This window comes from Gobius niger (genome assembly GCF_951799975.1).
Source record: "Gobius niger genome assembly, chromosome: 11".
NCBI classification, from domain to species: domain Eukaryota; kingdom Metazoa; phylum Chordata; class Actinopteri; order Gobiiformes; family Gobiidae; genus Gobius; species Gobius niger.
In genome coordinates, this window is record NC_136862.1 from 30,947,598 (window position 1) to 30,972,981 (window position 25,384).

At 42.8% G+C, this 25,384-nt stretch overlaps 3 protein-coding genes across 3 annotated transcripts; 1 reads left to right on the forward strand and 2 right to left on the reverse strand.

The window, feature by feature from the left end:
* Window positions 1-7,193: 7,193 nt before the first annotated feature.
* LOC306970700 (C-type lectin domain family 4 member K-like) lies at window positions 7,194-8,871 on the reverse strand (the record flags this gene model as incomplete). The annotated part of the gene is made up of 6 exons (XM_079566728.1): window positions 8,747-8,871; window positions 8,500-8,563; window positions 7,717-7,787; window positions 7,527-7,646; window positions 7,335-7,446; window positions 7,194-7,261 (listed from the first exon to the last, which is right to left on the reverse strand). Exons 2-6 carry the CDS (start codon window positions 8,561-8,563, stop codon window positions 7,194-7,196), a joined length of 435 nt encoding a protein of 144 aa, XP_079422854.1. The 5' UTR covers window positions 8,747-8,871.
* An 8,307-nt stretch (window positions 8,872-17,178) lies between these two features.
* On the reverse strand, window positions 17,179-18,532 carry LOC306970838 (C-type lectin domain family 4 member K-like). Its single transcript, XM_079566870.1, has 5 exons — window positions 18,474-18,532; window positions 17,758-17,828; window positions 17,568-17,687; window positions 17,376-17,487; window positions 17,179-17,302 (listed from the first exon to the last, which is right to left on the reverse strand). Exons 1-5 carry the CDS (start codon window positions 18,526-18,528, stop codon window positions 17,235-17,237), a joined length of 426 nt encoding a protein of 141 aa, XP_079422996.1. The 5' UTR covers window positions 18,529-18,532; the 3' UTR covers window positions 17,179-17,234.
* Window positions 18,533-23,470: 4,938 nt separating this feature from the next.
* On the forward strand, window positions 23,471-25,149 carry LOC306970314 (lectin BRA-3-like). Its single transcript, XM_079566231.1, has 6 exons — window positions 23,471-23,526; window positions 23,711-23,774; window positions 24,500-24,570; window positions 24,641-24,760; window positions 24,841-24,952; window positions 25,026-25,149. The coding sequence occupies exons 2-6, from the start codon at window positions 23,711-23,713 to the stop codon at window positions 25,091-25,093; spliced, it is 435 nt and encodes a 144-aa protein (XP_079422357.1). The 5' UTR covers window positions 23,471-23,526; the 3' UTR covers window positions 25,094-25,149.
* Window positions 25,150-25,384: the final 235 nt, after the last annotated feature.

Below are 25,384 nucleotides of genomic sequence, written 5' to 3' on the forward strand. Positions count from 1 at the left end.
CATCTGCAGTCCCTCGGCAGGTGACACAGAAACCGTTAAAACTTACATTTACATTCAATTACAGGAAGGCATAAAACAAGTAAGAGGCTGGATTAAAAGTGGTTGCACAGTAGATTGTCAACAGTGTCTGCTTGAACTAATACCACTAATACATGTCATCGTACTTCTATTGGCCATAACAAGTAAACATTCACAGGACAGCGTAGAATAAGTAAGTACACCTCCTGGCTAAGGATCATCCGAGAGCTAACTAGACACGTGTAGGCGGACATTTGGAGTCAGGTGTGAGCCAGCCTGAAGTCCAATCGCTGAGGTGTGGCTTAAAGCTGCCCTGGGCACTGAAAAACACACTAGTTAAGAATTGTCTCTTGTTGAGAAGCATTGTCTGATGTGCCCCATGCCTCACTCAAAAGAGCTCTCTGAAGATCAAGAATTATTGATTTGTTTAAAGCTGATGTCCATGAATCCACGGTTAGAAAAATTATCTACAAATGAAGACAGTTCAGCCTATTTTAGTCCAAACAATGAATAACAATGCCTACATTTATTATGCGCACCCTTTGAAAGAAAATGTATTTTTGTTTGCTCACATTTTCACGGATTTCCGAATAAATCACGTGAAAAAGGATTCATTTTTTTAAACGCCCTGACACCGTTTGACAGCAGCACGCGGGTTATTCAGCCGTTCTAAAGCTAATTACCCCGTTATCTTTCCGCGGCACACGCTCATTTGTTTGAATCAGTCTCATTTCCTGCCCGTGTCCCCCCCCCCTCTCCAGCCCACGCCCCACTCCCTGTGTGTCCCGCTCTTATCTGCCGATTTCTGACAGCGCCACATGCCCCTGCAGCATTCCTCCGCTCCGGCGTCCAGGGATCGATACCCGCTAAACAAGTCGCTCTGCAGCTGAGGCGGGCTGCATGGCAATTGGCCCAACAGCACACGAAAACGCCAAATGATGCAATTTAACTCTGAGCAAGGGCCGGACAATATATTCCAAAAATAAAATACCCTTAACTACATTGCTTCAACTATTTTTACTCCATAACTTTATAAATAATGCAAGAATGCAGAGTAGAGCACGGTGAGCACTGATGTGGGTTCCGGTTGTGTCACTACACACGGGTCCAGGATACCAGCAACAGGACTGGAAAGCAGAAAGGTAAACGTGAATGCTGTCAAACAAATCCAAGGCACTTCGTGGTAGAAAAATAGACTAAAAGTCCTTTTATTCAGCCGTGGACATGTTGATATCACGTGTCCCTGAAATACAAATCTACACAAGTACCTAAGTGATCACTGCTACACTAGGATTACACATGTACATGTACATAAAAATATTAAAATGATCATTATTTTGAGCAGCTATTTTTGACGAACGACACAATGTTATATTCGACACATTAAAGGGATATTTCAGGATATTTGACATAGGGCCTCATTTCTTAGTTATCCAGAGTGTTGCTGATTTCTGGAGATTATTTTTGTAATTCATGCAGTTCTTATATTTGAAGAGTTTCGTGGCGCTAGGCTAATGCAAGGCTAGCACATGTCTATGGTATCAGCTAGCCTGCATTAAAAACAGTGTGACCCGCTCCACAGAGCACCTGAGGCAAATCACTTATAACGCCAGACTAACCATATAAATGTCTGTGTCGATTGAGTAATATTAACCATTTTGCATTTGGGCGGCGGTTAGCGCTCACGCCTCACAGCAAGAAGGTACCGGGTTCGATTCCAACCGGGACAGGGCCTTTCTGTGTGGAGTTTGCATGTTCTCCCCGTGCCTGCGTAGGTTTCCTCCGGGTACTCCGGTTTCCCCTACCACTAAAACATGTACAATAGATTCCCCTCTGGGGCCAGGACTCCCCTGAAAAAGAGATTCTTAATCTCAGTGGGACTATCCTGGTTAAATAAAGGTCAATAAAATAAATAAAAGACCTTATATTTGAGCAGCATCCGCTTCGTGGTTGTATAACTATAAGCTACGCAGCGGCGGAGTGATCTGCTAGAAAACAGTCCCTCAAAATGTGATCATTCATGTGATGCAAGGTCAGTTATATTCCAAAAATTATTCTATGGACACAGACATTCATATGGTTAGTCTGGTGTTCTAAGTGATTTGCCTCAGGTGCTCTGTGGAGCGGGTCAGACTGTTTTTATTGCAGGCTAGCTGTAGAAGTGTGCTAGCCTTGCACAATCCTAGCGCCACGTAACTCTTCAAATATAAGAACTGCATGAATTACAAAAAAAAATATCTCCAGAAATCAGCAACACTCTGGATAACTAGGAAATGATGATGTCAAAAATCCTGAAATATCCCTTTAAAATCTATTAATAGATGTAAGCTCTTGCATTTTTGTCCACAATAAGACTGCATTACTTGAGTGAAGTTACCCCCCCATAATGTCAGATTTGCTTCAAAATAGTGTCATTTTGTCACCTTTGTGCTTCGTTAGAATTAGCGTTTGTGCACACTTCGTTTTTGCTCAGACCAAGACCTGAACCAAGACCTGAACCAAGACCCGAACCAAGACCAGACCAAGACACGAACCAAGACCCAAACCAAGACCAGACCAAGACCCGAACCAAGACCTGAGCCAAGACCCGAGCCAAGACCCGAACAAGACCCGAGCCAAGACCTGAAGCAAGACCTGAACCAAGACCCGAACCAAGACCTGAACCAAGACCCGAACAAAGACCAGACCAAGACACGAACCAAGACCCGAACAAAGACCAGACCAAGACCCGAACCAAGACCCGAACAAAGACCCGAGCCAAGACCTGAAGCAAGACCTGAACCAAGACCCGAACCAAGACCTGAACCAAGACCCGAACAAAGACCAGACCAAGACACGAACCCAGACCAGACCAAGACCAGACCAAGACCTGAACCAAGACCTGAACCAAGACCCGAACCAAGACCAGACCAAGACCTGAACCAAGACCTGAACCAAGACCCGAACCAAGACCAGACCAAGACCAGACCAAGACACGAACCAAGACCCAAACCAAGACCAGACCAAGACCTGAACCAAGACCTGAACCAAGACCCGAACCAAGACCAGACCAAGACCCGAACCAAGACCCGAACCAAGACCAGACCAAGACCTGAACCAAGACCTGAACCAAGACCCGAACCAAGACCAGACCCAAGACCCAAACCAAGACCCGAACAAAAACCCGAGCCAAGACCTGAACCAAGACCCGAACAAAGACCAGACCAAGACCCGAACCAAGACCCGAGCCAAGACCCGAGCCAAGACCTGAACCAAGACCCGAACCAAGACCCGAGCCAAGACCCGAGCCAAGACCTGAACCAAGACCCAAACCAAGACCAGACCAAGACCCGAACCAAGACCCAAACAAAGACCAGACCAAGACCCGAGCCAAGACCCGAACAAAGACCTGACCAAGACCCAAACCAAGACCAAACGAAGACCTGAGCCAAGACCCGAACCAAGACCAGACCAAGACCCGAACCAAGACCCAAACAAAGACCTGACCAAGACCCAAACCAAGACCAAACGAAGACCTGAGCCAAGACCCGAACAAAGACCTGACCAAGACCCGAACCAAGACCAGACCAAGACCCAAACCAAGACCAAACCAAGACCCGAACCAAGAGAAGACCAAGACTAAGAACCAAACCAAGACCAGACCAAGACCTGAACAAAGATCAAACCAGGAGTAAGACCTGAGCCAAGACCCAAACCAAGACCAGACCAAGACCAGACCGAACCAAGAACCGAACCAAGACCAGACCAAGACCAGACTGAACCAAGAACCGAACCAAGACCAGACCAAGACCGGTACCAAGATCATACCAAGACCCAAACCAAAAGCAAGACCCAAACCAAGACTGGAATCCAGAGCCAGACCTAAACCAAAACCCATACCAAGACCAGACAAGTTGCCATAGTTTCCGGAACCAAAACCAGATCGAGGTAAACCACAGAAGCCGGACCAAGTCCAGACCAGGTTACCATAGTTACAAGAACCAAATTATTTCAGCAGTGTGGGGAATTTCAACAGTTTCAAGGACACTTTCAATGTCAGGAGTTTCAAGGATTTTATTTAGAACATTTTATTCATAACGTTTCAAACATTTCAAACATTCAAACAAACAGAGAACCTAGTTAAACTACTTGTGTAAAGGACGACATGCGGCTGTATTTTTCTTCTCTCTGAACAAGTGGCCACATGGCTGGACAGGTCATCGTACCGCTCCCAAGCATATGGCCTCCTGCAATATGCCACATAGTGTCCCATAGTGGTTTGGCGTGACCCTGGAACAAATGCCACTAGTCCTCGTAGCAAAAGGGTGTCAGTCTTCAACGTTATGTTGATTGGGAATTCTTGGAGTCGGTGAGTGCCAGTGCCATCTGTCTCAATCATAACTGCTGCTCCGGTGCTGTATGACTGGGTCACAGTTCCTGCGCACTTCACTTTTTTGGATGTGGTATCCTTTGTTTTTAAATGGTCAGGACAATCTTCTGGTGATGTCAATGGACGGAGACAAACCGAGGGTGGAATATTCACTCCCCTTTCAAGTGACTCTTGAAGGGCTGCAACACCCACTCTCTTTAAGTGCTCAACATCGACCATGACAAGCGGGACAGTCACTGAACGTTTTGTGCAGAACGGAGATGAGCAGATAGTTTCTCTTGTTAGTGCAGGACTTTGTTTCATTGTTGACATAATAATATTTGCAACATTGCTTTCTGCATCCAGCTGATTTGGGCCTGACACCATAAGGTCACAGTTAAAAATCTGCATGAGAATTTTCGCTCTTGCCTTATAAGCCTTGTGCGTTGTTCCTTTGGTCACAATCGTCTTGACCAAATTCAGCATGGCATTGTTGCTGTTTTCTTCAACATATTTAGTAAATTGCTCACTGTCGCAGAAGGCACAACATAGACATTGGAAAAGAGAGTCAAAAGCACAGGTGTTGGTAACAAAAACTTCTGTTTTTTCTAGTTTGATTGGTCGATAGGCCAGATGATTTCCGTTTTTCATCTGTATGTTCTGTTTCTTTGAGGAAGACTCCTTATGAAGCCATTCGGGGCATGCTGTCAAATATGACCTTTTCTTTTTAAGTGGTACTGCTAGACCTCCCCAGTTCTCTCCCCAGTCCTCTTGATTTACAGACTTGGCCACAGACAGTTTCATCCTTCCTTCAATGAACTCCAAGTGCCTTGACACAAAGCGGTCTATGTCTATTGGCAGACTGTCATGCTTGAATAGTCCCTTTTTCAGATTTTTGAACTCTGCCTCAACATTGGCAGGACTTGCTGTAGGGTTCTTGCTGTTAAAAAGTGAAGTCATTATTCCACTCCACAGAGGGAGAAAGGAGGCCATTCGAATCAGATGTGGCACTAGATCTGGAAGAAAGTGCAGGTTGTCCCGATCACTTTCACTGGTAGCAAGAAACCTGCTTTCCTCTCAAAATGTCTTGGACCCACTGTTGTACCACACTCTTGCTATCCCTGATGTACTCCTCCTCTTTGTAGAAATTCACATCATCATCTATGTGAATGAGATAATCAGGCTGCCCTCCTAATCTTTTTTTATGGTTTGCTTTGCATGTCTCTGATGCAATTGGAATGCCTGCTTTATTGTGTCCTTCTGATTCACTCAGGGCAGTAAGATGGCATTACTACATGACAGGTGAAAGACATACGGACACTGTGTAAACTAGAACGAACCATCAACTGGCGGCGCCCCAGTTGGACTGTATTTACCGCGGCGCTTACGGAGAGGGCAGAGGTCAGCCATTGGACCAAAGGCTATTTCACTTCCACTGATTTTCCCACCAGTTTTTACGAGCGTGTACAAGCATCGCTTCACTGACGCTCTCGCGAACTCCAGAGCAGTCACCCAGAAATGACCGGTGGAAAATGGTTTGCACCCGGACACGCCATCATTTAACCAACAGAGGTAGACAATAGCGCACCAAATGCCCATTATGTTTTACACAACATTGCCAATGCGGTTCTGTGTTATCTGCTCCCCCTCATTGCTCCGAGCCCTGCGTTGATCGAGAAAACAAATGGGAAACATTGGTAATTGCGCTGAACAATAGCTAGTTACGGGCATGTTTAATTAGATCATTGCGGCCCTCGTGGTTTTAAGACTTCAACAAGCCGCGATTGGGAGCCACGCTGCTGCACGACTCGGGTGTTTTACAAGGCCGGGTCCAAAGTTCGGACCCGAGGTTCAAGGTCTGGGCAAAGTCAGCTTGTTTGGGACCTCTGGGAGAACGTCTGTGGCAGTTATCAGTGAAGAGACCATTTTAGGAAGAAAAAAGACAGGGATTTTTCACACAGTGGTCAATTTTAAGGTTTTTGGTTTTCTCCATCATCTTAGTTTTAATAACTCCAAATTTTCCAGACTTCTTTTTCTCTTTTTTCGGAATAACTTTTAATATCTAATTTCCGCCTAGTTTATTGAGCTTTGAACCCCAAAAACAAGGTCAATTTGTATTTTTTCAAACGATATGTTCACTATACTTACATAGCCCTTTCCAAAACCATCCAAAGACCCAAAATCCCCTTTGAAAACAAATCTTTCTAATTAAATATGAAACCATACATTTAAACCTGGGTCGAAGAAGGCCTTATTTTTATATGAAAATGACTGAACACTTGCATTAAATGTGTTCCTCATATTTATATCAGTCATCTATGGCTAAACATTCAAATTGATATCTCCAAATTATATATATAATTATATGGGCAATTGAAAAGATGCCGTCTGTATCTATTCTTGCTCTTTATCTCTGGTGGCCCTTTCAACATTGCTTATTTCTCACTGAATGCAAATCCAGATCATCGAGCACAATTGGCTCTTATCTCTGACTCCTCAACGCCCTCACACCTTTCTGATTGTGTAACTCCTTTTCCTGTGGGGTGTGGTTAACAATGTTGTGATTTTACAGCTCTTTGCATCTCCTCGTGTTCACCAGACACTGGAGGAAGCAGAAGCTTAATGCATCTGCGAGACTGAAAAGGCTGAACTGAATGAAATTAAACATTGTGAACAAAGCATGAATGCATGTAACTGTTTTTAATATTCCATGAGCTTCAACACATTGATTCAGTTTGGACAGAACAGTAAAGGTTTCATTTTACACATGTCGTCTCACTGCACTGCTCCTTAAATCAGTCTGGATTCTGGCTGATGCCTCTTAAGCTCACACGGCCTTCGTACAGATGAAGCCGTACGGTGTGTGGCAATCCTGATCGTCCCAACACTTGTCCACTGGAAACAAAAGGAGCACATTAACAAACAATAATGATCCACCTCGTGTTCATTCTGTGGTAGGACTGCATACCGGTCCAATCGATCAGTGCACAGTTCTGGTGTCCTCCGGCATTGTTTGGCTCTCCTGGGCACCACCCAGTGTGGGTCGAAGCATCACTGTTTATCCACAGCCAGGCTGCTTCCTAGATGGAGAAGAAGCATGAAAACAGTACGATTTATCTCTGTTCTCTTTTCTCACACGTCGAAAGAACTGAACACGTACAGTCTGTGCATCCGAGTAACCGATCCATGCTCTATTTCCCTCTGCCAGAGCCTTCACGAAATCCTGCTCTTGGGAGGTGCGGATGGAGGCGAGGCTTCCACCCAACGTCAGGCAAAATTTCTGAGAGAGACAGATGGAGATTCTCAGGGAAGGTTCCTCTTTATTTCAGACACAAACCAGTTGGACTCACCTGAGCGTCAGTCCATATTAAGGGTTTTGAAACATAAGTGTAAGCCCGCCCTTCGAAGATTGCCCAATTGGCTGCAAATCAAACACAAAGCATAGGTTATTTATCATTCTAGTGTGTCATTGGAGAGAAGCCCAAGAATGAGTCATCTAGAGGTTTATGAAAAATATTAGCCGGTATGTATGACGTATGGGAGTGATAACCACTGCAGTATGTCTGGATAGAACATAAAGTAGTCCAAATTGTTCTTTTATAATGTTTACTTGGTGAATGCTTGTGGTCTCTTCAAACACAAACACAGACACAGACAAGACTGAAAATCAATAAACAAGTATTACATGAAAATGTCTTGTCTGTGCTATGTTGAATAGCTGTGATTGTAAAATACATTAAGCTTAAAGCAGTACAGGTACCATTCATGCACATAAAATCCTACAATTCCAAATCAATCATCTTATTGAGGCACTTGCTAATGCACGCACAAACGTTCATTTTGTTAGTTTGAGGTAGAACTTGAACATGTCCTGTTTTCTTTCATGAGAAAAATAGCCTTAACTTTTGTCTGCTGAAAACATGCTAAATTAAAACTAAATAACATTAATACAATTTGCTACGAGGAGTTGTCAAAACTGCACAAAGGAAGAAACCTGGCCTTTTGAACAGTTTAGGTTGAAGACATTTCACAAAAGGCTTTGGCTATTCTGAAGTCAAACTTGTAACACAACCATCTTCACACACACCGTGGAGAGATGACTGGTATTCAAAAGATCTGCAGCTTCAACCTACCATTGTCCTGGGCCATTATAGCTCCAACCAGCAGAGTGAAGACCACCAACTTCATTGTGGACATCTATACAAACATAGCAAAAAAATGTCAGCAGTTTGGAACCATGCTTCAAAACTAAAGCTCAGACCCACTATGACTAACATAAAGATGTTCAACAACGGGTTCAGCTCTGAAGAATGGCCGTTTCAGAATTTAAATCTGAACATTCGAGATCAATTATTGAGGATACCTTCAGACAGCACTCACCGTAGATGATGATCGTTGTTTGGGACCTGGGATGATGGAATTGCAGTCAATCTGGAAAGAACTCGTGGTTTGCACCAAAGGCTCTGTTGAGTTAACTGAAAACCAGGGTTTATAAAGAGCCTCAAATGTGGGGAGTCTGGGGGGGTCAGTAGCAGAGAAATTCTTTGGAATTTTCTCTGCTACAGAAAATTCACCAGAATTTTGGAATGGGGACATCATGTATTGAAGTTGGCACAGGCAGCGCCAGTGCAAACAGAAAGAGATAGTCAATCCCAAACAGACCAAGAGGTCATCCAAATCAATACGTGACTTGTGGTTGTTTATTTAAAGTCTGAAATACGACTGATTTAAGATATAGCAATAAGTGCTCAGGATCAGTCATACATTTATAATGTGACAATGACTGCACTCGGGAAGTCACCAGTGAAAAGTGTGGGTGTGTACATTTTATGGCCAGCAGGTGGCAAAAGAAGCATCAATATTAATCTCAAAACTTGCATCAATTGAAAATATTTCAGAATTATACAGGTGTCTCATACCTGAGGCTAAAAGTGTGGCCTACTGTTGATGAAGAGACTGATCCACTAAATAGCTATTGCAATATTAGAATTGATCTTAATATTCTTTAATTTTAATGCATTTAAATGACTTCTCCACTAAATTATTGCAGGTTGCACCTATTCATATGGACAATACTGTAATTAAAGAAATACAATAATATTTATGTATATTCAGGTTATATTACTTATTATTTTGTGAATTTGGTCAACCGTTGGAGGGCCCCTGCAGTGGCTCCAAGGAAATACAGGATGTTGTCATCAGAAAAATAAGTTTACTCTGGATTATTGCTGTGAATTAACACCCTGCTGCTTCAGGAAATCAAAATCAGAATTGTTTTATTGGCCATTGTTGGTGAACCGGTTCACAACAAGGAGGTTTTTGCGTTTCAATCCTGTAACATGAAACATAAAACATCAACACAAAACTTAGATAAATAATAAACTGTAAAAACGTAAAACTTTAAGACTGTAAGGGAAAAAACTGTTCATGTGGCGGGTGGGACACGGAGGGAAAGGACTGAGAAATACAGCATTGACCCAAATGCACACATTGGGTTAGCACTATTCTGAAGAAAAAAAAAAACTTTGATAAAAGGCTTAAAAGGTGCTTGAATTAAAATAATACATTCTCATTCATTGAGCCCACTCCGGCAGAGGATAGTCATTGTGCCTCTGATTTTGGTCAGGAAAATGCCCCAAAAATGATTGTAATACGTAAAAAGAGTCAAAATTGCTTGAATCTAGCTCACCTCTGTCCAAGGATCAGTCGGTGGAGAGTCTTTGCCTCAAGTGGAGGAGTTCAAGTATCTCGGGGTCTTGTTCACGAGTGAGGGACGGATGGAGCGTGAGATCGATAGACGGATCGGTGCGGCGTCAGCAGTGATGCGGTCGCTGTATCGGTCTGTCGTGGTGAAGAGGGAGCTGAGTCGGGGCAAAGCTCTCGATTTACCGATCGATCTACGTTCCCACCCTCACCTATGGTCATGAGATTTGGGTCATGACCGAAAGGAATATGGTAATGGCCGAAATGAGTTTCCTTCGCAGGGTGGCTGGGCGCACCCTTCGAGATCGGGTGAGGAGCTCAGTTACCCGGGAGGAGCTCGGAGTAGAGTCGCTGCTCCTTCACGTCGAAAGGAGCCAGCTGAGGTGGCTCGGGCATCTGTTCCGGATGCCTCTGTCTGGACATCTCTGCTGAGACTGGATGGATGAATGGAAAAAAAGAATGTTGACATAAATTCTTCCAAATGGCCGCTTGTCGCTTTGATTACTGCTTTCCATTTTTAACCTTTGCTCAGTGAGCTTCACGATGTCGTCACAGAAATGGTTTGGACTCTGTCTCTCAGAGAGTTCTTTTTAAAGCATGTATGCAGATTTAGAGCTTGTTCTATAACTCCTGTCACCTCTGATCAACTGCACTTAGGAATTGAACTGTTTTGCACCAACCCAATATCCCATAGCCTGCTCGTTCACGATGAAGTCTATTCCTTTAGCCGTTTGTTTTTAAATAGGGCAGGGCACTTGCCATGAGTTGGATAGGTGTCTACTTAACTATGGCCAATGCCTAAACGGGTGATGCAGCTGTTTGGACATGGACAAAGACAAACATGCATTTATCCACATTTAAGGACACAGTTCAATTATAAGTAATAATAAATATAATTAAATAATTCTAAGATATTTTTTGAATATTACTGTTTGTGTTGACTGTGCACAACCTTTCCAAGATGAAATAACATGCACTTTACAAGCCTGTGTCACAAGTTTCATTCACTCCACACTCTACTACTATTGTAGCCACAGCCACCCCGGGGCAGACTGTCCTTTTACCAAGTGGCAATAATGTGTTAATAATAATAATAATAATAATAATAATAATAATAATGTGTCGGATCCTTATTGCTGATTATATCAGTGCCCTCTGCTGGACGTGTGTGGACTTCTTTCCTTTATTTAAGCTGCCCCCAAGTGGCTGGAGTGATCATTCTGGTTATGTCTTTAAAAATCCATAACTCCACACAGGAATGGGCTAGAGCAGGGGTGTCCAAACTTTTTTCATGGGGGGCCGCATATTGAAGTGTACACGGGGTGAAGGGCCGTAGATCAGTAGTTAGTGCCGCAAAACCTTCGACTAGCAGAGGTTTAAATTGTGCCCCATACCTCTATTTAAGCTTAAAACCTTCATGCCAGCTCTGTCTCACAATAAAATGTTAGTGGTTAGGTTACAATTGTATAGAATTTATACATTTCAAATAAAAAGGTCCATCTCTGGTGATGTGTACCGATACAGCAAGAGGCCGAGGGCCGCACTTTGGGCTAGAGACTTACTCTTTATTTTACATAACTCAAGAGTTTGTGCTCTATAAGGCATGGGCCGGATTGAATAATCTCACGGACTGGAAGTGGCCCACTGTCGGCCTGTCAGGGACCCCTGACCAAGGAAGGCCACATCAATAAGTAGTGAATGGGGGACAGATTGTGTGATATGGTGGGAAAGCACTGAGAATTACAGCCTTGACCCGTCAAATTTTCAATCACACATAAGGCTAGCACTATTCTGAAAAAAAAGAAAAAGAAAAAAAATGATGAAAGGCTTAAAGGCGCTTGAATTAAGAGAATACATTCTCATTCATTGAGCCCGGTCTGGCAGAGGATAGTCATTGTGCCTCTGATTTTGAGCAGGAAAATGCCCCAAAAATGATTGTAATACGGAAAAAAGGTCAAAATTGCTGGATCAAGGATCAGTCCAAGAGTCAGTCGAGCACTCACAAAACAACCCCACCATGATAAGGTGGAAGTTTAAAGGGATGTTCATTGTTTAGACCTTTGAGTACAAAGTATCTGAAATTATCAAGTTATGCAAATTTGTATAGTGCGTATTCGGCCTTTTAGTGATCCAGTGGCCTCTGTGATGCTTCAAGATACATTTTCTTTCTGTGTTTCTGTGTCTTTCTGGGGGTTCTTGTGAGTTTTCTGGATGGAATGTATGCGTCACCATGGAGACGGTTCAATTGGCAGGGAAAACCTACCAGAAACACTAAAACCAATTGATCCTGGGGCGTCTTGCACTGAGATGATTCTTTTTTTTCCATGAGAGAACACATACCAAGGTTGCTGGACCCTCGCTGCGTTTCGGATCTGCTGAATTCAGGCACGGCACTGTGGAGGAAACGCACAGAGACAAAGAGACTGCTGTAAACTTTGTTGAGAGGGACGAGTGAAACAGTGGTCGCTGATGCTCTATTACCAAAAAGCAAGGTGAGAAGTCACTTTGAGCATGGCGTGGTGTAAGTGAGTTCAGTGACTGGAACAGGGGGTGTAGAGATGTTATGCTTGGGCCACACAAGGTCTAGTAAATAATCTATAGGTGTCTGTTAGGGATTGACTATCTCTTTCTGTTTGCACTGACGCTGCCTGTGCCATGTTCAATACATGATGTCCCCATTCCAAAATTCTGGTGAATTTCCTCTAGTTGAGAAAATTCCAAAGAATTTCTCTGCTACTCACCCCCCCAGACTCCCCACATGTGAGGCTCTTTATAAACCCTGGTTTTCAGACAACTCAACAGAGCCTTTGGTGCAAACCACGAGTTCTTTCCAGATTGACTGCAATTCCATCATCCCAGGTCCCAAACAATCATCTACGGTGAGTGCTGTCTGAAGGTATCCTCAATAATTGATCTCAAATGTTCAGATTTAAGCTCTGAAACGGACATTCTTCAGAGCTGTACCCTGTCATTGAATATCTTTATGTTAGTCATCGTGGGTCTGAGCTCTAGTTTTGAAGCATGGTTCCCAAAAGCTGACATTTTTTTGCTATGTTTGTACAGATGTCCACAATGAAGTTGGTGGTCTTCACTCTGCTGGTTGGAGCTATAATGGCCCAGGACAATGGTGGGTTCAAGCTGCCGCCCAGGTCATCTCCCCACGGTGTGTGTGTGAAGATGGTTGTGTTACAAGTTTGACTTCAGAACAGCCAAAACCTTTATGATGAAGGTTTCCGTGAAATGTCTTTAACCTAAGCTGTTAAAAAGGTTTCATTTGGCATGGCTTCAGCAATCAAAAGCTAAAGCGACTTTTCTCATGAAAGATCGTGTTCAAGTTCTCCCTCAAACTAACAACATAATGTTTGTACGTGCATTAGCAAGTGCCTTAATAATGATGACTTATGTGGAGTTGTAAGTTGCTTATGTGTATATAGATAAATGCTAGATGTAGTACTTTAAGCTTAATGTATTTTACAATCACAGTTATTTAACATAGCACAGATGAGACGTTTTCATGTAATACTTGTTTATTGATTTTCAGTCTTGTCTGTGTCTGTGTTTGAAGAAACCACAAACATTCACCAAGTAAACATTATAAAAGAACAAGTTGGCCTGGTCACTGCTATAACGGACTACATTATGTTCTATCCAGACATACTGCAGTGGTTATCACCCCCATACGTCATACATACCAGCAAAAATTTTCATAAACCTTTGTCCAGATGACTCATTCTTGGGCTTCTCTCCAATGACACACTAGAATGATAAATAACCGATGCTTTGTGTTTGATTTGCAGCCAATTGGGCAATCTTCGAAGGGCGGGCTTACACTTATGTTTCAAAACCCTTAATATGGACTGACGCTCAGGTGAGTCCAACTGGTTTGTATCTGAAATAAAGAGGAACCTTCCCTGAGAATCTCCATCTGTCTCTCTCAGAAATTTTGCCAGACGTTGGGTGGAAGCCTCGCCTCCATCCGCACCTCCCAAGAGCAGGATTTCGTGAAGGCTCTGGCAGAGGGAAATAGAGCATGGATCGGTTACTCGGATGCACAGACTGTACGTGTTCATTTCTTTCGACGTGTGAGAAACGAGAACAGATAAATCGTACTGTTTTCATGCTTCTTCTCCATCTAGGAAGCAGCCTGGCTGTGGATAAACAGTGATGCTTCGACCCACACTGGGTGGTGCCCAGGAGAGCCAAACAATGCCGGAGGATACCAGAACTGTGCACTGATCGATTGGACCGGTATGCAGTCCTACCACAGAATGACTGTGAGGTGGATAATTTGTGTTTGTTAATGTGCTCCTTTTATTTCCAGTGGACAAGTGTTGGGACGATCAGGATTGCCACACATCGTACGGCTTCATCTGTACAAAGGCCGTGTGAGCTTAAGAGGCATCAGCCAGAATCCAGACTGATTTAGGGAGCAGTGCAGTGAGACGGCATGTGTAAAATGAAACCTTTACTGTTCTGTCCAAACTGAATCGATGTGTTGAAGCTCATGGAATATTAAAAACAGTTACATGCATTCATGCTTTGTTCACAATGTTTAATTTCATTCAGTTCAGCCTTTTCAGTCTTGCAGATGCATAAGCTTCTGCTTCCCCCAGTGTCTGGTGAACACGAGGAGCTGCTAAGAGCTGTAAAATCACAACATTGTTAACCACACCCCACAGAAAAAGGAGTTACACAATCAGAAAGGTGTGAGGGCGTTGAGGAGTAAGAGAGAAGAGCCTATCGTGCTCGATGATCTGGGTTTGCGTCACTGAAAGAAAACAACAGAGAAAGAGAGAAAGTTGTCACACAACTGGCGTTTGGTCTCCTTGTGTGGTTTATTATTACAATAAAGGTGTTATATGGGGTTCATTGTATGGTAAAACACCAACCTGAAAGCAACTCGGCAGATATGTTTAAAAATGTTTCATGTAAATATATGGGAATTAATGGGAATAAACAGGGAAGTAACACTACTGAAGGTTGCTTCTATACAGATAGTTAAACACTGCAGCATAGGAATCTGATTTGATAGTCATACACAGAAACATTGATCACAGGATTAAAAAGAGTCCAAGAAATCATCAGCGTCATGTCTGAGCACAAGTGTTTGTTTGTTTCGAGTTGTGGCCGATACAAAGAAGAGCTTTTGGAAAACTTTTTAAATTTAATATAAAGTCCTTTTCCGGCACTTACACCATGTTTTTATCCATCTTGCCTATATTCACCAGTGTGCAGTATTGCGGCATATTTTTTAAGAGTTTGTCTGTTGAGATTGTTCTATAGCATAGGTGTGTCTATCTGATGCAGGCCCCGTCCATCCTATTCCTATTGGCCAGAATATGATCCGAGTCCGTGACATGTGAATTTCTCATTAATGTCATTAACATTAATATGTTAATAAGCCTTTACTTCTGTCTGCCTTGAACTCTTCTTTCTACTTTGAATTCCTCTTTCTTCTTTGACCTCTTCTTTCTTGCTTGACTCCTTTTTTCTGCGACGAATGATGCTTTCTGCATTGACTTCTTCTTCTATCTACCTTGACCTCTTCTTTCTACCTTAACTTCTTCTTTCTGCCTTGACTTCTTTCTGCCTTGAATCATGCCTTCTGCCTTGAGTTCATCTTGCTGTCTTGACTTCTTTCTACCTTGACCTCTTCTTTCTTCCTTTTTTTCTTTTCTCTGCCTTGACTTCTTTTTCTTTTTTGACTTCTTTCTGTCTTGACTTCTTTCTGTCTTGACTCCTTCTTTCTTACTTGACTTCGTCTTTCTTACTTGACTCCTTCTTTCTGCCTTAACTCCTTTCTGTCTTGACTTCTTTCTGCCTTAACTCCTTCTTTCTGCCTTGAGTTCGTCTTGCTGTCTTGACTTCTTTCTGGCTCTACATCTTCTTTCTTCCTTTACTTCCTTCTGCCGTGATTTCTTCTTTGTGCCGTGACCGCTTCTTTCTGCCTTGACTTCTTCTTCGAGCCTTGACTTCTTCTTTGTGCCTTGAACTCTTTTGTCTGTCTTGACATCTTTCTGTCTTCACGTCTTTCTACCTTGACACCTTCTTTCCTTCTTGGCTCCTTTCTGCCTTGAATAATGCTTTCTGCCTTGACATCTTCTTTGTGCCTTGAACTCTTCTGTCTGTCTTGAACTCTTCGTTCTGCCTTGACTTCTGTTTTCTGCCTTGACTTCTTTCTGCCTTTACTTCTTCTATCTGCCTTGCCATCTTCTTTGTGCCTTGACCTCTTCTTTCTATCTTGACTTCTTTCTGCTTTGACTCCTTCTTTCTTACTTGACTTCTTTTTTCTTACTTGACTTCTTTTTTCTACCTTTGACTTCTTCGTGCCTTGAACTCTTCTCTGTCTTGACTTCTTTCTGTCTTGACGTCTTTCTACCTTGACACCTTCTTTCTTTCTTGACTCCTTCTTTCTGCCTTGAACTCTTCCGTCTGTCTTGAACTCTTCTTTGTGCCTTGACTTCTTCTTTCTGCCTTGACTTTTTTCTGTCTTGACTTCTTTCTGCCTTGACTCCTTCTTTCTTACTTGACTTCTTTTTTCTACCTTTGACTTCTTCGTGCCTTGACTTCTTCTGTCTGCCTTTCTAATTAAACATGAAACCTTACATTTAAACCTGGGTCGATTCACTTGGCCATTTTTATGCATAGAGGCCTCATTTTTATATGAGAGTGACAGAAATCTTGCAGTAAATGTTTTCCTCATATTTATATCAGTCATCTCCAGCTAAAGATGTCTGTATCTATTCTTGCTCTTTATCTTTGGTGGCTTTTTCTCCATTGTTTGTTTCTCACTGAATGCAAATCCAGATGATCGAGCACGATTGACCCTTCTCTCTGACTCCTCAACGCCCTCACACCTTTCTGACTGTGCAACTCCTTTTCCTGTGGCGTGTGGTTAACAATGTTGTGATTTGAAAGCTCTTAGCAGCTCCTCGTGTTCACCAGACACTGGAAAAAGCAGAAGCTTAATGCATCTGCGAGTCTGAAAAGGCTGAACTGAATGAAATGAAGCAAAATGAACACAGGATGTAACTGTTTTTAATATTCCATGAGCTTCAACACATCGATTCAGTTTGGACAGAACAGTAAAGGTTTCATTTTACACATGCCGTCTCACTGCACTGCTCCTTAAATCAGTCTGGATTCTGGCTGATGCCTCTAAAGCTCACACGGTCTTTGTACAGATGAAGCCGTACGATGTGTGGCAATCCTGATCGTCCCAACACTTGTCCTCTGGAAATAAAAGGAGCACATTAACAAACAATAATGATCCAACTTGTGTTCATTCTGTGGTAGGACTGCATACCGGTCCAATCGATCAGTGCACAGTTCTGGTGTCCTCCGGCATTGTTTGGCTCTCCTGGGCACCACCCAGTGTGGGTCGAAGCATCACTGTTTATCCACAGCCAGGCTGCTTCCTAGATGGAGAAGAAGCATGAAAACAGTACGATTTATCTCTGTTCTCTTTTCTCACACGTCGAAAGAAATGAACACGTACAGTCTGTGCATCCGAGTAACCGATCCATGCTCTATTTCCCTCTGCCAGAGCCTTCACGAAATCCTGCTCTTGGGAGGTGCGGATGGAGGCGAGGCTTCCACCCAACGTCAGGCAAAATTTCTGAGAGAGACAGATGGAGATTCTCATGGAAGGTTCCTCTTTATTTCAGACACAAACCAGTTGGACTCACCTGAGCGTCAGTCCATATTAAGTGTTTTGAAACATAAGTGTAAGCCCGCCCTTCGAAGATTGCCCAATTGGCTGCAAATCAAACACAAAGCATAGGTTATTTATCATTCTAGTGTGTCATCGGAGAGAAGCCCAAGAATGAGTCATCTGGACAAAGGTTTATGAAAAATATTAACCGGTATGTATGACGTATGGGGGTGATAACCACTGCAGTATGTCTGGATAGAACATAATGTAGTCCAAATTGTTCTTTTATATTGTTTACTTGGTGAATGCTTGTGGTTTCTTCAAACACAGACACAGACAAGACTGAAAATCAATAAACAAGTATTACATGAAAACGTCTCGTCTGTGCGATGTTGAATAGCTGTGATTGTAAAATACATTAAGCTTAAAGTACTACATCTAGCATTCATCTATATACACATAGGCAACTTACAACTCCACATAAGTCATCATTATTAAGGCACTTGCTAATGCACGCACAAACATTATGTTGTTAGTTTGAGGGAGAACTTGAACACGTCCTGTTTTCTTTCATGAGAAAAGTCGCTTTAGCTTTTGATTGCTGAAACCATGCCAAATGAAACCTTTTTTACAGCTTAGGTTAAAGACATTTCACGGAAACCTTCATCATAAAGGTTTTGGCTGTTCTGAAGTCAAACTTGTAACACAACCATCTTCACACACACCGCGGCGAGATGAGCTTGAACCCACCATTGTCCTGGGCCATTATAGCTCCAACCAGCAGAGTGAAGACCACCAACTTCATTGTGGACATCTATACAAACATAGCAAAAAAACGTCAGCAGTTTGGAACCATTCTTCAAAACAAAAGCTCAGACCCACGATGACTAACATAAAGATATTCAACAACGGGTTCAGCTCTGAAGAATGGCCGTTTCAGAGCTTTAAGCAAAATCTTTTGGAACAAACTACATGAAGGAGAAAATAACTTAAATCTGAACATTCGAGATCAATGCAAGGCTTTTATTGAGGATACCTTCAGACAGCACTCACCGTAGATGATTGTTTGGGACCTGGGATGATGGAATTGCAGTCAATCTGGAAAGAACTCGTGGTTTGCACCAAAGGCTCTGTTGAGTTGTCTGAAAACCAGGGTTTATAAAGAGCCTCAACTGTGGGGAGTCTGGGGGGGTAAGTAGCAGAGAAATTCTTTGGAATTTTCTCAACTAGAGGAAATTCACCAGAATTTTGGAATGGGGACATCATGTATTGAACATGGCACAGGCAGCGCCAGTGCAAACAGAAAGAGATAGTCAATCCCAAACAGACACCTATAGATTATTTACTAGACCTTGTGTGGCCCAAGCAAAACATCTCTACACCCCCTGTTCCAGTCACTGAACTCGCTTACACCAGGCCATGCTCAAAGTGACTTCTCACCTTGCTTTTTGGTAATAGAGCATCAGCGACCACTGTTTCACTCGTCCCTCTCAACAAAGTTTACATCAGTCTCTTTGTCTCTGTGCGTTTCCTCCACAGTGCCGTGCCTGAATTCAGCAGATCCGAAATGCAGCGAGGGTCAAGCAACCTTGGTATGTGTTCTCTCATGGAAAAAAAATAATCATCTCAGTGCAAGACGCTCCAGGATCAGTTGGTTTTAGTGTTTCTGGTAGGCTTTCACTGCCAATTGAACCGTCTCCATGGTGACGCATACATTCCATCCAGAAAACTCACAAGAACCCCCAGAAAGACACAGAAACACAGAAAGAAAATGTATCTTGAAGCATCACAGAGGCCACTGGATCACTAAAAGGCCAAATACGCACTATACAAATTTGCATAACTTAATAATTTCAGATACTTTGTACTCAAAGGTCTAAACAATGAACATACCTTTAAACTTCCACCTAATCATGGTGGGGTTGTTTTGTGAGTGCTCGACTGATCCTTGGACTGATCCTTGATCCAGCAATTTTGACCTTTTTTTCCGTATTACAATCATTTTTGGGGCATTTTCCTGCTCAAAATCAGAGGCACAATGACTATCCTCTGCCAGACCGGGCTCAATGAATGAGAATGTATTCTCTTAATTCAAGCACCTTTAAGCCTTTTATCATTTTTTTTTCTTTTTTTTCCAGAATAGTGCTAGCCTTATGTGTGCATTTAGGCTAAAATTGAAAATTTGACGGGTCAATGCTGTAATTCTCAGTGCTTTCCCACCACATCACACAATCTGTCCCCCATTCACTACTTATTGATGTGGCCTTCCTTGGTCAGGGGTCCCTGACAGGCCGACAGTGGGCCACTTCCGGTCCGTGCGATTATTCAATCCGGCCCATGCCTTATAGAGCACAAACTCTTGAGTTATGTAAAATAAAGAGTAAGTCTCTAGCCCAAAGTGCGGCCCTCGGCCTCTTGCTGTATCGGTACACATCACCAGAGATGGACCTTTTTATTTGAAATGTATAAATTCTATACAATTGTAACCTAACCACTAACATTTTATTGTGAGACAGAGCTGGCATGAAGGTTTTAAGCTTAAATAGAGGTATGGGGCACAATTTAAACCTCTGCTAGTCGAAGGTTTTGCGGCACTAACTACTGATCTACGGCCCTTCACCCCGTGCACACTTCAATATGCGGCCCCCCATGAAAAAAGTTTGGACACCCCTGCTCTAGCCCATTCCTGCGTGGAGTCATGGATTTTTAAAGACATAACCAGAATGATCACTCCAGCCACTTGGGGGCAGGTTAAATAAAGGAAAGAAGTCCACACACATCCAGCAGAGGGCACTGATATAATCAGCAATAAGGATCTGACACATTATTATTATTATTATTATTATTATTATTAACACATTATTGCCACTTGGTAAAAGGACAGTCTGCCCCGGGGTGGCTGTGGCTACAATAGTAGCCACCATCACCGAGTGTGGAGTGAATGAAAAATAACTAGAGGGTAGCAGAAACTTGTGACACAGGCTTGTAAAGTGCATGTTATTTCATCTTGGAAAGGTTGTGCACAGTCAACACAAACAGTAATATTCAAAAAATATCTTAGAATTATTTAATTATATTTATTATTACTGATAATTGAACTGTGTCCTTAAAGGAATAGGCCACCGTTTTTACATACCAAAATATGTTCTTACCTCACTTTAGTCGAGTTAATATATCCCCGTCTGGTCTTTGTCCGCGCGCTCTGCCAGGCAAACGGAGCACATACGCAGCCTCTCCCACATGTCATATAGCTCCGAAAAAGCTCACGATAGAAGCTACCAAGCTCTTCCACGTGTTCCCTATTTAAATAAAGTTTAAGCTTGGTAGCTTCTATCGTGAGCTTTTTCGGAGCTATGTGACATGTGGGAGAGGCTGCGTATGTGCTCCGTTTGCCTGGCAGAGCGCGCGGACAAAGACCAGACGGGGATATATTAACACGTCTAAAGTGAGGTAAGAACATATCTTAGTATGTAAAAACGGTGGCCTATTCCTTTAAATGTGGATAAATGCATGTTTGTCTTTGTTCATGTCCAAACAGCGACATCACCTGTTTAGGCATTGGCCATAGTTAAGTAGATGTGTACCTATCCAACTCATGGCAAGTGCCCTGCCCTGTTTAAAAACAAACGGATAAAGGAAGAGACTTCATCGTGAACGAGCAGGCCATGGGATATTGGGTTGGTGCAAAACAGTTCAATTCCTAAGTGCAGTTGATCAGAGGTGACAGGAGTTATAGAACAAGCTCTAAATCTGCATACATGCTTTAAAAAGAACTCTCTGAGAGACAGAGTCCAAACCATTTCTGTGACGACATCGTGAAGCTCACTGAGCAAAGGTTCAAAATGGAAAGCAGTAATCAAAGCGACAAGCGGCCATTTGGAAGAATTTATGTCAACATTCTTTTTTTCCATCCATCCAGTCTCAGCAGAGATGCCCAGACTTCCCGGTCCACACACACCTCCTCCAGCTGTTCTGACCCCGAGGCGACACCAGGCCAGCTTGGAGACATAGTCCCACCACCGTGTCCTGGGCCTTCCACGAGGCCTTGTCCCACTAGGACATGCCTGGAACACCTCCCACGGGAGGCGACCAGGAGGCATCCGGAACAGATGCCCGAGCCCCCTCAGCTGTTCCTTTCGACGTGAAGGAGCAGCGACTCTACTCCGAGCTCCTCTCGGGTAACTGAGCTCCTCACCCGATCTCGGAGGGGGGCGCCCAGCCCCCCTCCGAAGGAAACTCATTTCAGCCACTTATATTCGCGATATTGTCCTTTCGGTCATGACCCAAATCTCATGACCATAGGTGAGGGCGGGAACGTAGATCGATCGGTAAATCGAGAGCTTTGCCCCGACTCAGCTCCCTCTTCACCACGACAGACCGATACAGCGACCGCATCACTGCTGACGCCGCACCGATCCGTCTGTCCATCTCACGCTCCATCCGTCCCTCACTCGTGAACAAGACCCCGAGATACTTGAACTCCTCCACTTGAGGCAAGGACTCCCCACCGACTGATCGTTGGACAGAGATGAGCTTGATTCAAGCAATTTTGACTCTTTTTATGTATTACAATCATTTTTGGGGCATTTTCCTGGCCAAAATCAGAGGCACAATGACTATCCTCTGCCGGAGTGGGCTCAATGAATGAGAATGTATTCTCTTAATTCAAGCACCTTTAAAGCCTTTTATCAAAGTTTTTTTTTTTTTTTTTTCAGAATAGTGCTATCCCAATGTGTGCATTTGGGTCAATGCTGTATTTCTCAGTCCTTTCCCTCCGTGTCCCACCCGCCACATGAACAGTTTTTTTTCCCCTTACAGTCTTAAAGTTTTACGTTTGTACAGTTTATTATTTATCTAAGTTTTGTGTTTTATGTTTTATGTTTCCGAACCGGTTCACCAACAATGGCCAATAAAACAATTCTGATTTTGATTTCCTGAAGCAGCAGGGCGTTAATTCACAACAATGATCCAAAGTAAACTTATTTTTCTGATGACAACATCCTGTATTTCCTTGGAGCCACTGCAGGGGCCCTCCAACGGTTGACCTAATTCACAAAATAATAAGTAATATAATCTGAATATACATAAATATTATTGTATTTCTTTAATTACAGTATTGTCCATATAAATAGGTGCAACCTGCAATAATTTAGTGGAGAAGTCATTTAAATGCATAAAAATTAAAGAAGATCAATTCTAATATTGTAATAGCTATTTAGTGGATCAGTCTCTTCATCAACAGTAGGCCACACTTTTAGCCTCAGGTTTGAGACACCTGTATAATTCTGAAATATTTTCAATTGATGCAAGTTTTGAGATTAATATTGATGCTTCTTTTGCCACCTGCTGGCCATAAAATGTACACACCCACACTTTTCACTGGTGACTTCCCAAGTGCAGTCATTGTCACATTATAAATGTATGACTGATCCTGAGCACTTATTGCTATATCTTAAATCAGTCGTATTTCAGACTTTAAATAAGCGACCACAAGTCACGTATTGATTTGGATGACCTCTTGGTCTGTTTGGGATTGACTATCTCTTTCTGTTTGCACTGGCGCTGCCTGTGCCAACTTCAATACATGATGTCCCCATTCCAAAATTCTGGTGAATTTCCTCTAGTTGAGAAAATTCCAAAGAATTTCTCTGCTACTTACCCCCCCAGACTCCCCACATTTGAGGCTCTTTATAAACCCTGGTTTTCAGACAACTCGACAGAGCCTTTGGTGCAAACCACAAGTTCTTTCCAGATTGACTGCAATTCCATCATCCCAGGTCCCAAACAACGATCATCATCTACGGTGAGTGCTGTCTGAAGGTATCCTCAATAATTGATCTCGAATGTTCAGATTTAAATTCTGAAACGGCCATTCTTCAGAGCTGAACCCTGTCATTGAACATCTTTATGTTAGTCATTGTGGGTCTGAGCTTTAGTTTTGAAGTATGGTTCCCAAAAGCTGACGTTTTTTTGCTATGTTTGTGTAGATGTCCACAATGAAGTTGGTGGTCTTCACTCTGCTGGTTGGAGCTATAATGGCCCAGGACAATGGTAGGTTGAAGCTGCAGATCTTTTGAATACCAGTCATCTCTCCACGGTGTGTGTGAAGATGGTTGTGTTACAAGTTTGACTTAAGAACAGCCAAAGCCTTTCGTGAAATGTCTTCAACCGAAACTGTTCAAAAGGCCAGGTTTCTTCCTTTGTGCAGTTTTGACAACTCCTCGTAGCAAATTGTATTAATGTTATTTAGTTTTAATTTAGCATGTTTTCAGCAGACAAAAGTTAAGGCTATTTTTCTCATGAAAGAAAACAGGACATGTTCAAGTTCTACCTCAAACTAACAAAATGAATATTTGTGCGTGCATTAGCAAGTGCCTTAATAAGATGATTGATTTGGAATTGTAGGATTTTATGTGCATGAATGGTAGCTGTACTGCTTTAAGCTTAATGTATTTTACAATCACAGCTAATTAGCATAGCACAGACGAGACATTTTCATGTAATACTTGTTTGTTGATTTTCAGTCTTGTCTGTGTCTGTTTGAAGAGACCACAAACATTCACCAAGTAAACAATATAAAAGATAATATATATATATAAAACAATTTGGACTACATTATGTTCTATCCAGACATACTGCAGTGGTTATCACCCCCATACGTCATACATAGCGGCTAATATTTTTCATAAACCTTTGTCCAGATGACTCATTCTTGGGCTTCTCTCCAATGACACACTAGAATGATAAATAACCTATGCTTTGTGTTTGATTTGCAGCCAATTGGGCAATCTTCGAAGGGCGGGCTTACACTTATGTTTCAAAACCCTTAATATGGACTGACGCTCAGGTGAGTCCAACTGGTTTGTGTCTGAAATAAAGAGGAACCTTCCCTGAGAATCTCCATCTGTCTCTCTCAGAAATTTTGCCTGACGTTGGGTGGAAGCCTCGCCTCCATCCGCACCTCCCAAGAGCAGGATTTCGTGAAGGCTCTGGCAGAGGGAAATAGAGCATGGATCGGTTACTCGGATGCACAGACTGTACGTGTTCAGTTCTTTCGACGTGTGAGAAAAGAGAACAGAGATAAATCGTACTGTTTTCATGCTTCTTCTCCATCTAGGAAGCAGCCTGGCTGTGGATAAACAGTGACGCTTCGACCCACACTGGGTGGTGCCCAGGAGAGCCAAACAATGCCGGAGGATACCAGAACTGTGCACTGATCGATTGGACCGGTATGCAGTCCTACCACAGAATGAACACGAGGTGGATAATTTGTGTTTGTTAATGTGCTCCTTTTGTTTCCAGTGGACAAGTGTTGGGACGATCAGGATTGCCACACATCGTACGGCTTCATCTGTACAAAGGCCGTGTGAGCTTAAGAGGCATCAGCCAGAATCCAGACTGATTTAAGGAGCAGTGCAGTGAGACGGCATGTGTAAAATGAAACCTTTACTGTTCTGTCCAAACTGAATCGATGTGTTGAAGCTCATGGAATATTAAAAACAGTTACATCCTGTGTTCATTATGTTTCATTTCATCCAGCTTAGCTTTTCCCCCAGTGTCTGGTGAACACGGGGAGCTGCTAAGAGCTGTAAAATCTCAACATTGTTAACCACACCCCACAGGAAAAGGAGTTGCACAGTCAGAAAGGTGTGAGGGCATTG